At 46.1% G+C, this 12,500-nt stretch overlaps 1 protein-coding gene across 1 annotated transcript in view; it reads left to right on the forward strand.

The window, feature by feature from the left end:
- LOC139411176 (ryanodine receptor 2-like) overlaps positions 1–12,500 on the forward strand; it is a 338,127-nt gene that overhangs the window by 123,479 nt on the left and 202,148 nt on the right. Inside the window, exons 30-35 of the mRNA XM_071157129.1 lie at positions 511–671; positions 1,604–1,763; positions 6,000–6,086; positions 7,982–8,208; positions 9,792–10,016; positions 11,188–11,767. Coding sequence (XP_071013230.1) covers positions 511–671; positions 1,604–1,763; positions 6,000–6,086; positions 7,982–8,208; positions 9,792–10,016; positions 11,188–11,767 — 1,440 coding nt within the window. The remainder of the gene's footprint in view (positions 1–510; positions 672–1,603; positions 1,764–5,999; positions 6,087–7,981; positions 8,209–9,791; positions 10,017–11,187; positions 11,768–12,500) is intronic.

Below are 12,500 nucleotides of genomic sequence, written 5' to 3' on the forward strand. Positions count from 1 at the left end.
CAGGTAGGCCAGTTGAGAACACCTTTATTTAACCAGGTAGGCTAGTTGAGAACACCTTTATTTAACCAGGTAGGCTAGTTGAGAACACCTTTATTTAACCAGGTAGGCCAGTTGAGAACACCTTTATTTAACCAGGTAGGCTAGTTGAGAACACCTTTATTTAACCAGGTAGGCCAGTTGAGAACACCTTTATTTAACCAGGTAGGCCAGTTGAGAACACCTTTATTTAACCAGGTAGGCCAGTTGAGAACACCTTTATTTAACCAGGTAGGCCAGTTGAGAACACCTTTATTTAACCAGGTAGGCTAGTTGAGAACAAGTTCTCATTTACAATTGCGGCCTGGCCAATATAACCCTTTATAACCCTATATAACCTTATATAACCCTATATAGCTTTATATAACCCTATATAACCCTTTATAACCCCATGTAACCTTATATAACCTTATATAACCCTTTATTACCCTTTATAACCTAATATAACCCTATATGTCCATGGTCTCTCCCCAGTACTACTACTCAGTGAGGATCTTCCCAGGTCAGGAGCCCAGCAGTGTGTGGGTTGGCTGGGTGACCTCTGACTTCCACCAGTACGACATGGCCTTCGACCTCCAAAAGGTCCGCACTGTCACCGTAACCCTGGGAGACGAGAAGGGCAAAGTTCACGAGAGGTCAGATATCTGGGGGTTCCTGGGGTCAAGCTGAGGACACATGCACGCACGCACCCACGTCACGCACGCACCCACGTCACACACACACACACACACACGGTCCTGTGTTCAGACTCAATCAGAACTGATACTCAAATATCCTGCTAGTCATACTCATTACTCATTACTCATTACTCATTACTCATTACTCATACTATGCTTCTTATGTGGTTTAAATATTTTGAATTTCACATATCAAATGTTTCTTCTTTTATGGTTGTGGTTGTACTGTAAAACGATGATTGTGAAGTGTCTCTGTCTCTGTCTATAGCATCAAGCGTAGTAACTACTGTCTCTGTCTCTGTCTATAGCATCAAGTGTAGTAACTACTGTCTCTGTCTCTGTCTATAGCATCAAGCATAGTAACTACTGTCTCTGTCTCTGTCTATAGCATCAAGCGTAGTAACTACTGTCTCTGTCTCTGTCTATAGCATCAAGCGTAGTAACTACTGTCTCTGTCTCTGTCTATAGCATCAAGCGTAGTAACTACTGTCTCTGTCTATAGCATCAAGCGTAGTAACTACTGTCTCTGTCTCTGTCTATAGCATCAGGCGTAGTAACTACTGTCTCTGTCTATAGCATCAAGCGTAGTAACTACTGTCTCTGTCTCTGTCTATAGCATCAAGCGTAGTAACTACTGTCTCTGTCTCTGTCTATAGCATCAAGCGTAGTAACTACTGTCTCTGTCTATAGCATCAAGCGTAGTAACTACTGTCTCTGTCTCTGTCTATAGCATCAGGCGTAGTAACTGCTGTCTCTGTCTCTGTCTATAGCATCAGGCGTAGTAACTGCTGTCTCTGTCTCTGTCTATAGCATCAAGCGTAGTAACTACTGTCTCTGTCTCTGTCTATAGCATCAAGCGTAGTAACTACTGTCTCTGTCTCTGTCTATAGCATCAAGCGTAGTAACTGCTACATGGTGTGGGCTGGAGAGAGTACGAGTCCTGGTCAGGGTCGGAACAACAACGGTCTGGAGATTGGATGTCTGGTGGACACAGTTAACGGACTGCTAACCTTCACTGCCAACGGGAAGGAGCTCAGCACGTACTACCAGGTGGAGACACAGCGCTGTCAACCTCCTATTGCTACATTGACATGATAGTCAGTGAGTCATTTAGCAGACGCTCTGATCCAGAGTCACTTACAGTTAGTGAGTCATTTAGCAGACGCTCTGATCCAGAGTCACTTACAGCCAGTGAGTCATTTAGCAGACGCTCTGATCCAGAGTCACTTACAGTTAGTGAGTCATTTAGCAGACAGTCTGATCCAGAGTCACTTACAGTCAGTGAGTCATTTAGCAGACGCTCTGATCCAGAGTCACTTACAGCCAGTGAGTCATTTAGCAGACGCTCTGATCCAGAGTCACTTACAGTTAGTGAGTCATTTAGCAGACGCTCTGATCCAGAGTCACTTACAGTCAGTGAGTCATTTAGCAGACGGTCTGATCCAGAGTCACTTACAGTCAGTGAGTCATTTAGCAGACGGTCTGATCCAGAGTCACTTACAGTTAGTGAGTCATTTAGCAGACGCTCTGATCCAGAGTCACTTACAGTCAGTGAGTCATTTAGCAGACGGTCTGATCCAGAGTCACTTACACTTGCCTTATGGCAAGGTGCTCCATCGTGCTGGAAAAGGCATTGTTAGTCACCAAACTGTTCCTGGATGGTTGGGAGAAGTTGCTCTCGGAGGATGTGTTGGTACCATTCATTATTCATGGCTGTGTTCTTAGGCAAAATTGTGAGTGAGCCCACTCCCTTGGCTGAGAAGCGACCCAACACATGAATGGTCTCAGGATGCTGTACTGTTGGCATGACACAGGACTGATGGTGGCGCTCACCTTGTCTTCTCCGGACAAGCTTTTTACCGGATGCCCCAAACAATCGGAAAGGAGATTCATCAGAGAAAACGACTTTACCCCAGTCCTCAGCAGTCCAATGCCTGTACCTTTTGCAGAATATCAGTCTGTCCCTGATGTTTTTCCTGGAGAGAAGAGGCTTCTTCTTTGCTGCCCTTCTTGACACCAGGCCATCCTCCAAATGTCTTCGCCTCACTGTGCGTGCAGATGCACTCACACCTTCCTGCTGCCATTCCTGAGCAAGCTCTGTACTGGTGGTGCCCCGATTCCAAGCACCACCCTCCTTTTGTAGCTTCCAGTCTGTTATTCAAACTCAATCAGCTTGACAGAGTGATCTCTAGCCTTGTCCTCATCAGCACTCACACCTGTGTTAACGAGAGAATCACTGACATGATGTCAGCTGGTCCTTTTGTGGCAGGGCTAAAATGCAGTGGAAATGTTTTGGGGGGATTCAGTTCATTTGCATGGCAAACAGTGACTTTGAAATTAATTGTAATTCATCTGATCACTCTTCATAACATTCTGGAGTATATGCAAATTGCCATCATACAAACTGAGGCAGCAGACTTTGAGAAAATGTATATTTGTGTCATTCTCAAAACTTTTGGCCACGACTGTACAGATACGTGTTGACAATACTGACCATGTAGAGATACAGTTGAAGTCGCAAGTTTACATACACTTAGGTTGGAGTCATTAAAACTAGTTTACATACACTTAGGTTGGAGTCATTAAAACTTGTTTTTCAACCACTCCACAAATTTCTTGTTAACAAACTATAACTAACAATTGTTTACAGACAGATGATTTCACTTATAATTCACTGTATCACAATTCCAGTGGGTCAAAAGTTTACATACACTAAGTTGACTGTGCCTTTAAACAGCTTGGAAAATTCCAGAAGACGATGTCATGGCTTTAGAAGCTTCTGATAAGCTAATTGGCATCATTTAAGTCAATAGGAGGTGTACTGTGAATGTGTTTCAAGGCCTACCTTCAAACTCAGTGCCTCTTTGCTTGACATCATAGGAAAATCAAAAGAAATCAGCCAAGAACTCAGAAAAAATACTGTAGACCTCCAAGTCTGGTTCATCCTTGGGAGCAATTTCCAAACGTCTGAAGGTACCACGTTCATCTGCACAAACAATAGTATGCAAGTATAAACACCATGGGACCACGCAGTCGTCATACCACTCAGGGAGGAGACGCATTCTGTCTCCAAGAAATGAACGTACTTTGGTGCGAAAAGTGCAAATCAATCCCAGAGCAACAGAAAAAGGACATTGTGAAGATGCTGGAGGAAACAGGAACAAAAGTATCTATGTCCACAGTAAAATTAGTCCTATAAAAAGCCAGACTACGTTTTGCAACTGCACATGGGGACAAAGATCGTACTTTTATGGAGAAATGTCCTCTGGTCTGATGAAACAGAAATATAACTGTTTGGCCATAATGATCATCGTTACGTTTGGAAGAAAAAGGGGGAGGCTTGCAAGCTGAAAAACACCATCCCAACCGTGAAGCAAGGGGGTGGCAGCATCATGTTGTGGGGGTGCTTTACTGCATGAGGGACTGGTGCACTTCACAAAATAGATGGCATCATGAGGTAGGAAAATTATGTGGATATATTGAAGCAACATCTCAAGACATCAGTCAGGAAGTTAAAGCTTTGCTGCAAATGGGTCTTCCAAATGGACAATGACCCCAAGCATACTTCCAAAGTTGTGGAAAAATGGCTTAAGGACAACAAAGTCAAGGTATTGGAGTGGCCATCACAAAGCTCTGATCTCAATCCTATAAAACATTTGTGAGCAGAACTGAAAAAGTGTGTGCGAGCAAGGAGGCCGACAAACCTGATTCAGTTACACCAGCTCTGTCAGGGGGAATGGGCCAAAATTCACCCAACTTATTGTGGGAAGCTTGTGGAAGGCTACCTGAAACATTTGACCAAAGTTAACCAATTTAAGGGCAATGCTACCAAATACCAATTGAGTGCATGTATACTTCTGACCCACTGGGAATGTGATGAAAGAAATCAAATCTGAAAGAAATTATTCTCTCTACTATTATTCTGACATTGGGCCCTGGTCAACAGTAGTGTTCTATATAGGGAATAGGGCTCTGGTCAACAGTAGTGTACTATATAGGGAATAGGGCTCTGGTTAACAGTAGTGTTCTATATAGGGAATAGGGCCCTGGTCAACAGTAGTGTTCTATATAGGGAATAGGGCTCTGGTCAACAGTAGTGTACTATATAGGGAATAGTGCTCTGGTCAACAGTAGTGTACTATATAGGGAATAGGTCCCTGGTCAACAGTAGTGTACTATATAGGGAATAGGGCTCTGGTCAACAGTAGTGTTCTATATAGGGAATAGGGCTCTGGTCAACAGTAGTGTACTATATAGGGAATAGGTCCCTGGTCAACAGTAGTGTACTATATAGGGAATAGGGCTCTGGTCAACAGTAATGTTCTATATAGGGAATAGGGCTCTGGTCTAAAGTAGTGTTCTATATAGGGAATAGGGCTCTGGTCGACAGTAGTGTTCTATATAGGGAATAGGGCTCTGGTCAACAGTAGTGTTCTATATAGGGAATAGGGCCCTGGTCAACAGTAGTGTTCTATATAGGGAATAGGGCTCTGGTCAACAGTAGTGTTCTATATAGGGAATAGGGCTCTGGTCAACAGTAGTGTACTATATAGGGAATAGGGCCCTGGTCAACAGTAGTGTTCTATATAGGGAATAGGGCTCTGGTCAACAGTAGTGTTCTATATAGGGAATAGGTCCCTGGTCAACAGTAGTGTACTATATAGGGAATAGGTCCCTGGTCAACAGTAGTGTTCTATATAGGGAATAGGGCTCTGGTCAACAGTAGTGTTCTATATAGGGAATAGGGCTCTGGTCAACAGTAGTGTACTATATAGGGAATAGGGCTCTGGTCACCAGTAGTGTTCTATATAGGGAATAGGGCCCTGGTCAACAGTAGTGTTCTATATAGGGAATAGGGCCCTGGTCAACAGTAGTGTTCTATATAGGGAATAGGGCTCTGGTCAACAGTAGTGTTCTATATAGGGAATAGGTCCCTGGTCAACAGTAGTGTTCTATATAGGGAATAGGGCTCTGGTCAACAGTAGTGTTCTATATAGGGAATAGGGCTCTGGTCAACAGTAGTGTTCTATATAGGGAATAGGGCTCTGGTCAACAGTAGTGTTCTATATAGGGAATAGGTCCCTGGTCAACAGTAGTGTACTATATAGGGAATAGGGCCCTGGTCAACAGTAGTGTTCTATATAGGGAATAGGGCTCTGGTCTAAAGTAGTGTTCTATATAGGGAATATGGTTCTGGTCAACAGTAATGTTCTAGATAGGGAATAGGGTGTGATTTATCCATGTCCTGTGTTTTAATAGCTGTGTCTCTGTGTTCTCTCTCTGCAGGTGGAGCCCAGTACCAAGCTGTTCCCTGCTGTGTTCGCTCAGGCCACCAGCCCCAGCATCTTTCAGTTTGAACTAGGACGTATTAAGGTGAGTTTGAGGGAGGAACAGGACACACTATTACTGCTCTGTACTGACAGGATGGAGAGTGGGCGTCTACACATAGGGCTCAGATATGCGCTACCTGGGAAAAGTCAACGTGGAGCTGTCTCTCTCCACTGGCTTTGGAAGGTTATGAGGTTTGTCTGTCTATGTAGGCCTCTGAATGGCTTTCTTTGGTCGGTGCACCACTGATGAGACCTCGGTGTACTTCACGTACCTGTCTCTGCATCAGATCAGGTTCTTCTTAAAACCACACACTAAGGGAACGTCACCCACAAAGCTACTGTCTCTGTGGGACTCTACAGACCACTACGGTAGCTCCAGGACTCTGACCTCTACAGTAGCTCCAGGACTCTGACCTCTACATCTAGCTCCAGGACTCTGACCTCTACAGTAGCTGTAGCTCCAGGACTCTGATCTCTACAGTAGCTCCAGGACTCTGACCTCTACAGTAGCTCCAGGACTCTGATCTCTACAGTAGCTCCAGGACTCTGACCTCTACAGTAGCTCCAGGACTCTGACCTCTACAGTAGCTCCAGGACTCTGACCTCTACAGTAGCTCCAGGACTCTGACCCCTACAGTAGCTCCAGGACTCTGACCTCTACAGTAGCTCCAGGACTCTGACCTCTACAGTAGCTCCAGGACTCTGACCTCTACAGTAGATCCAGGACTCTGGCCTCTACAGTAGATCCAGGACTCTGACCTCTACAGTAGCTCCAGGACTCTGACCTCTACAGTAGCTCCAGGACTCTGATCTCTACAGTAGATCCAGGACTCTGATCTCTACAGTAGCTCCAGGACTCTGACCTCTACAGTAGCTCCAGGACTCTGACCTCTACAGTAGCTCCAGGACTCTGATCTCTACAGTAGATCCAGGACTCTGATCTCTACAGTAGCTCCAGGACTCTGACCTCTACAGTAGATCCAGGACTCTGACCTCTACAGTAGATCCATGACTCTGGCCTCTACATTAGCTCCAGGACTCTGATCTCTACAGTAGCTCCAGGACTCTGATCTCTACAGTAGATCCAGGACTCTGACCTCTACAGTAGCTCCAGGACTCTGATCTCTACAGTAGCTCCAGGACTCTGACCTCTACAGTATATCCAGGACTCTGACCTCTACAGTAGCTCCAGGACTCTGATCTCTACAGTAGCTCCAGGACTCTGACCTCTACAGTATATCCAGGACTCTGACCTCTACAGTAGCTCCAGGACTCTGATCTCTACAGTAGCTCCAGGACTCTGATCTCTACAGTATATCCAGGACTCTGACCTCTACAGTAGCTCCAGGACTCTGACCTCTACAGTAGATCCAGGACTCTGATCTCTACAGTAGCTCCAGGACTCTGACCTCTACAGTATATCCAGGACTCTGACCTCTACAGTATATCCAGGACTCTGACCTCTACAGTAGCTCCAGGACTCTGACCTCTACAGTATATCCAGGACTCTGACCTCTACAGTAGCTCCAGGACTGTAAAGCCTGTTGTATGTTTCAATCCAAGTATTTATTTATATGTTTGATTTTTTTTTTAAATGTCATGCAAGAAAATAGATTGGCACTTTTTGTAGGAGGTACAGTTATGTAAAGCCGTAGTTTGACCTTTGAAAGAGTGATGAAGTGAATTATGTCCCTAACCCACAATCCTCCATTACTTTCTCCATCAGAATATCATGCCCCTGTCAGCGGGACTGTTTAAGAGTGAGAGAAGGAACTCCTGTCCCCTCCCAGAACCTAACCCTAACCCTGTCTGTTTCTATGTTACTAGAACGTCATGCCCCTGTCAGCTGGACTGTTTAAGAGTGAGAGGAGGAACTCCTATCCCCTCCCCTCACCTCCCAGAACCTAACCCTAAACCTGTCTGTTTCTATGTTACTAGAACGTCATGCCCCTGTCAGCGGGACTATTTAAGAGTGAGAGGAGGAACTCCTGTCCCCAGTGTCCTCCCAGGCTGCATGTCCAGTTCCTGACCCCGGTGCTGTGGAGCAGGGTACCCAACCACTTCCTCAAGGTGGACGTATCCCGGGTCAACGACCGCCATGGCTGGCTGGTCACCTGCTCTGAACCGCTCCAGTTCATGTCCCTGCATATACCTGAGGAGAACAGGTGATGACCCTGCCCTGTCCCACTCGTCAGGAGTGAGGAAGGGCTTTAAATATAGTACAACAATATCTGTCAATTTAACTACCTATAGATTATAGATTATAGATTTTAAAATGTCTTATTAGAAATTAGTGCAGCGGTTAACGATAGCAGAAAGGTGAACGATAGCAGAAAGGGGAACAATAGCAGAGAACGGGAACGATAGCAGAGAAGGGGAACGATAGCAGAAAAAGGGAACGATAGCAGAACAGGGGAACGATAGCAGAACAGGGGAACGATAGCAGAAAAGGGGAACGATAGCAGAACAGGGGAACGATAGCAGAGAAGGGGAACGATAGCAGAACAGGGGAACAATAGCAGAGAAGGGGAACAATAGCAGAGAAGGGGAACGATAGCAGAAAAGGGGAACGATAGCAGAACAGGGGAACGATAGCAGAGAAGGGGAACGATAGCAGAGAAGGTGAACGATAGCAGAGAAGGTGAACGATAGCAGAGAAGGGGAACGATGGCAGAGAAGGGGAACGATAGCAGAGAAGAGGAACGATAGCAGAAAAGGGGAACGATAGCAGAGAAGGTGAACGATAGCAGAGAAGGGGAACGATGGCAGAGAAGGGGAACGATAGCAGAAAGGGGAACAATAGCAGAGAAGGTGAACGATAGCAGAGAAGGTGAACGATAGCAGAGAAGGGGAACGATGGCAGAGAAGGGGAACGATAGCAGAGAAGAGGAACGATAGCAGAAAAGGGGAACGATAGCAGAGAAGGTGAACGATAGCAGAAAAGGTGAATGATAGCAGAGAAGGTGAACGATAGCAGAGAAGGGGAACGATAGCAGAGAAGGGGAACGATAGCAGAGAAGGTGAACGATAGCAGAAAAGTGGAACGATAGCAGAAAAAGGGAACGATAGCAGAAAAGGTGAACGATAGCAGAGAAGGGGAACGATAGCAGAAAAGGTGAACGATAGCAGAAAAGGGGAACGATAGCAGAAAAGTGGAACGATAGCAGAAAAAGGGAACGATAACAGAAAAGGTGAACGATAGCAGAACGTAATGTATGAGAAGCAATAAAATGTTGTTGCAATCAGGAAGTTCCTCACTAAGGTGTATGTCAGTTTAACCTTCTGTGTCTCACTCCTCCACTTCATCCTCCTCCTCCTCTACCGACCCCCTCATCCTACTCTACCGACCCCCTCCTCCTCCTCCTCCTCCTCTTCCTCTACTGCGCCCCCTCATTCTCCCCTCCTCCTCTACCTCTCTCCTCCTCCCCCTCCTCCGCCTCCTCTACCTCTCCCCCTCCCCCTCTTCCTCTACCTCTCTCTTCCTCCCCCTCCTCCTCCTCTACCTCTCCTCCTCCTCTACCTCTCCCCCTCTTCCTCCTCCTCCTTCTCCTCTTCCTCCTCCACCTCCCCCTTGTCATCCTCCTCCCCCTACTCTTCCTCCTCCTCATATTCCTCCTCCTTTTCCTCCTCTTCCTCCCCCTTGTCATCTTCCTCCTCTTCCTCCTCCCCTTGTCATCTTTCTTCCCCTCCTGATCCTCCTCCCCCTCTCCTCCTCTTCCTCCTCTCTCCTCCTCTTCCTCCTCCCCAGGTCAGTTGATATCCTGGAGTTGACTGAGCAGAAGGATCTGTTGAAGTTCCACTACCATACTCTGAGGTTGTACTCTGCTGTGTGCGCTCTGGGGAACAACCGTGTGGCCCACGCCCTCTGCTCCCACGCCGACGAGGCACAGCTGCTCTACGCCATAGAGAACAAGTACATGCCTGGTCTCCTCAGGACTGGATACTACGACCTGCTCATAGACATCCACCTCAGGTAGCTAGCCCACAGGTTAGAGAGTTGGGCCAGGAACCGGAATGTTGCTAGTTTTTCAGTTTTTGCCTAAAATGACATACCCATATCTAACTGCCTGTAGCTCAGGACCTGAAGCAAGGATATGCATATTCTTGGAACCGTTTGAAAGGAAACACTTAAACGTTTTTGGAAATGTGAAATGAATGTAGGATAATATAACACATTAGATCTGGTAAAACATAATACAAAGAAAGAAACAACCGTTCTATTTGTTTTGTACCATCATCTCTGAAATGCAAGAGAAAGGCCATAATGCATTATTCCAGCCCAGATGCAATTTAGATGTTGGCTACTAGATGGCAGCAGTGTATGTGCAAAGTTTTAGACTGATCCAATGAACCATTGCATTTCTGTTCAAAATTCTGTATCAAGACTGCCCAAATGTAGCTAATTGGTTTATTAATAACTTTTATTGTTCATAACTGTGCACTCTACTCAAACAATAGCATGGTATCATTTCCCTGTAATAGCTAATGTAAATTGGACAGTGCAGTTAGATTAACAAGAATTTAATCTTTCTACCCATATCAGATATGTCTATGTCCTGGGAAATGTTCTTGTTACTTACAACCTCATGCTAATCGCATTAGCCTATGTTAGCTCAACCTCATGCTAATCACATTAGCCTATGTTAGCTCAACCTCATGCTAATCGCATTAGCCTATGTTAGCTCAACCTCATGCTAATCACATTAGCCTACGTTAGCTCAACCTCATGCTAATCGCATTAGCCTACGTTAGCTCAACCTCATGCTAATCACATTAGCCTACGTTAGCTCAACCTCATGCTAATCACATTAGCCTACGTTAGCTCAACCTCATGCTAATCACATTAGCCTATGTTAGCTCAACCTCATGCTAATCACATTAGCCTACGTTAGCTCCACCGTCCGGTGGGGGAAGGCACCGATCTGTAGAGATCCTTATTAAGTCCCGGTTGATGAAAAAATGGAGACTGAACTGGCTACAGGCTGCTGGTGTCAGGTCTACCATTGTGCCCTTGAGCAAGGCACTTAACCACCACAACATGCTCTACATCCAGGGGTTCTTCTCATAGTCTGGGGGAAAAAAAGGCAGAGGATTCATTCCTGTTCTAACCAAATGGACAATAAACCGATTTCTTCTATCCTCAGTACCTATGCAACGGCTCGTCTCATGATGAACAATGAATACATCGTCCCCATGACGGACGAGACCAAGTCCATCACTCTGTTCCCCGATGAGACCAAGAAGCACGGCCTGCCAGGGATCGGCCTGAGCACCTCTCTCCGCCCCAGAATGCACTTCTCCTCCCCCTCCTTCATCTGCAGCGGAGCCGACTGCTTCCAGTTCAGCCCCGAGTTTCCCCTGGAGGTCCTGAAGACCAAGACCATAGAGATGCTGACAGAGGCGGTGAGCGAGGGGAGTCTACACGTCAGAGATCCTATAGGGGGCAGCACCGAGTTCCTGTTCGTTCCTCTCATTAAGTTGTTCTATACCTTACTGATCATGGGAGTGTTCCATAACGGAGACCTGAAGAACATTCTACAGCTGATAGAACCCAGCGTGTTCTCAGAGGGAGGGGACACGCCCGCGGACATGCCCACGGACACGCCCGAGAGTGATGTCACTAAGGGAGGAAGAGGAGGGGAGGGGCCTGGAGGAGAGGAGAGGACAGGGAAGGTGCCTAAAGGACTGCTCCAGATGAAACTCCCAGAGCCTGTCAAACTGCAGGTACATAAAACACACTGGACATGATATTTGCAAATCAAATCAAATTGTATTTTGTATATTACAACCGGTTTTTCACCTTACAGTGAAATTCTGACGTACAAGCCCTTAACCAACAATGCAGTTTTAATAAAAATAAATGTTAAGTAAAAAATAATTAAAGAGCAGCAGTAAAATAACAGTTGAGAGGCTATATACAGGGTGTACCGGTACAGAGTCAATGTGGAGGCTATATACAGGGGGTACCGGTACAGAGTCAATGTGGAGGCTATATACAGGGGGTACCGGTACAGAGTCAATGTGGAGGCTATATACAGGGGGTACCGGTACAGAGTCAATGTGGAGGCTATATACAGGGGGTACCGGTACACAGTCAATGTGGAGGCTATATACAGGGGGTACCGGTACAGAGTCAATGTGGAGGCTATATACAGGGGGTACCGGTACAGAGTCAATGTGGAGGCTATATACAGGGGGGTACCGGTACAGAGTCAATGTGGAGGCTATATACAGGGGGTATTGGTACAGAGTCAATGTGGAGGCTATATACAGGGGGTACCGGTACAGAGTCAATGTGGAGGCTATATACAGGGTGTACCGGTACAGAGTCAATGTGGAGGCTATATACAGGGGGTACCGGTACAGAGTCAATGTGGAGGCTATATACAGGGGGTACCGGTACAGAGTCAATGTGGAGGCTATATACAGGGGGTACCGGTGCAGAGTCAATGTGGAG

Source organism: Oncorhynchus clarkii, chromosome 1 (genome assembly GCF_045791955.1).
Source record: "Oncorhynchus clarkii lewisi isolate Uvic-CL-2024 chromosome 1, UVic_Ocla_1.0, whole genome shotgun sequence".
In the NCBI taxonomy this organism is placed as follows: Eukaryota; Metazoa; Chordata; class Actinopteri; order Salmoniformes; family Salmonidae; genus Oncorhynchus; species Oncorhynchus clarkii.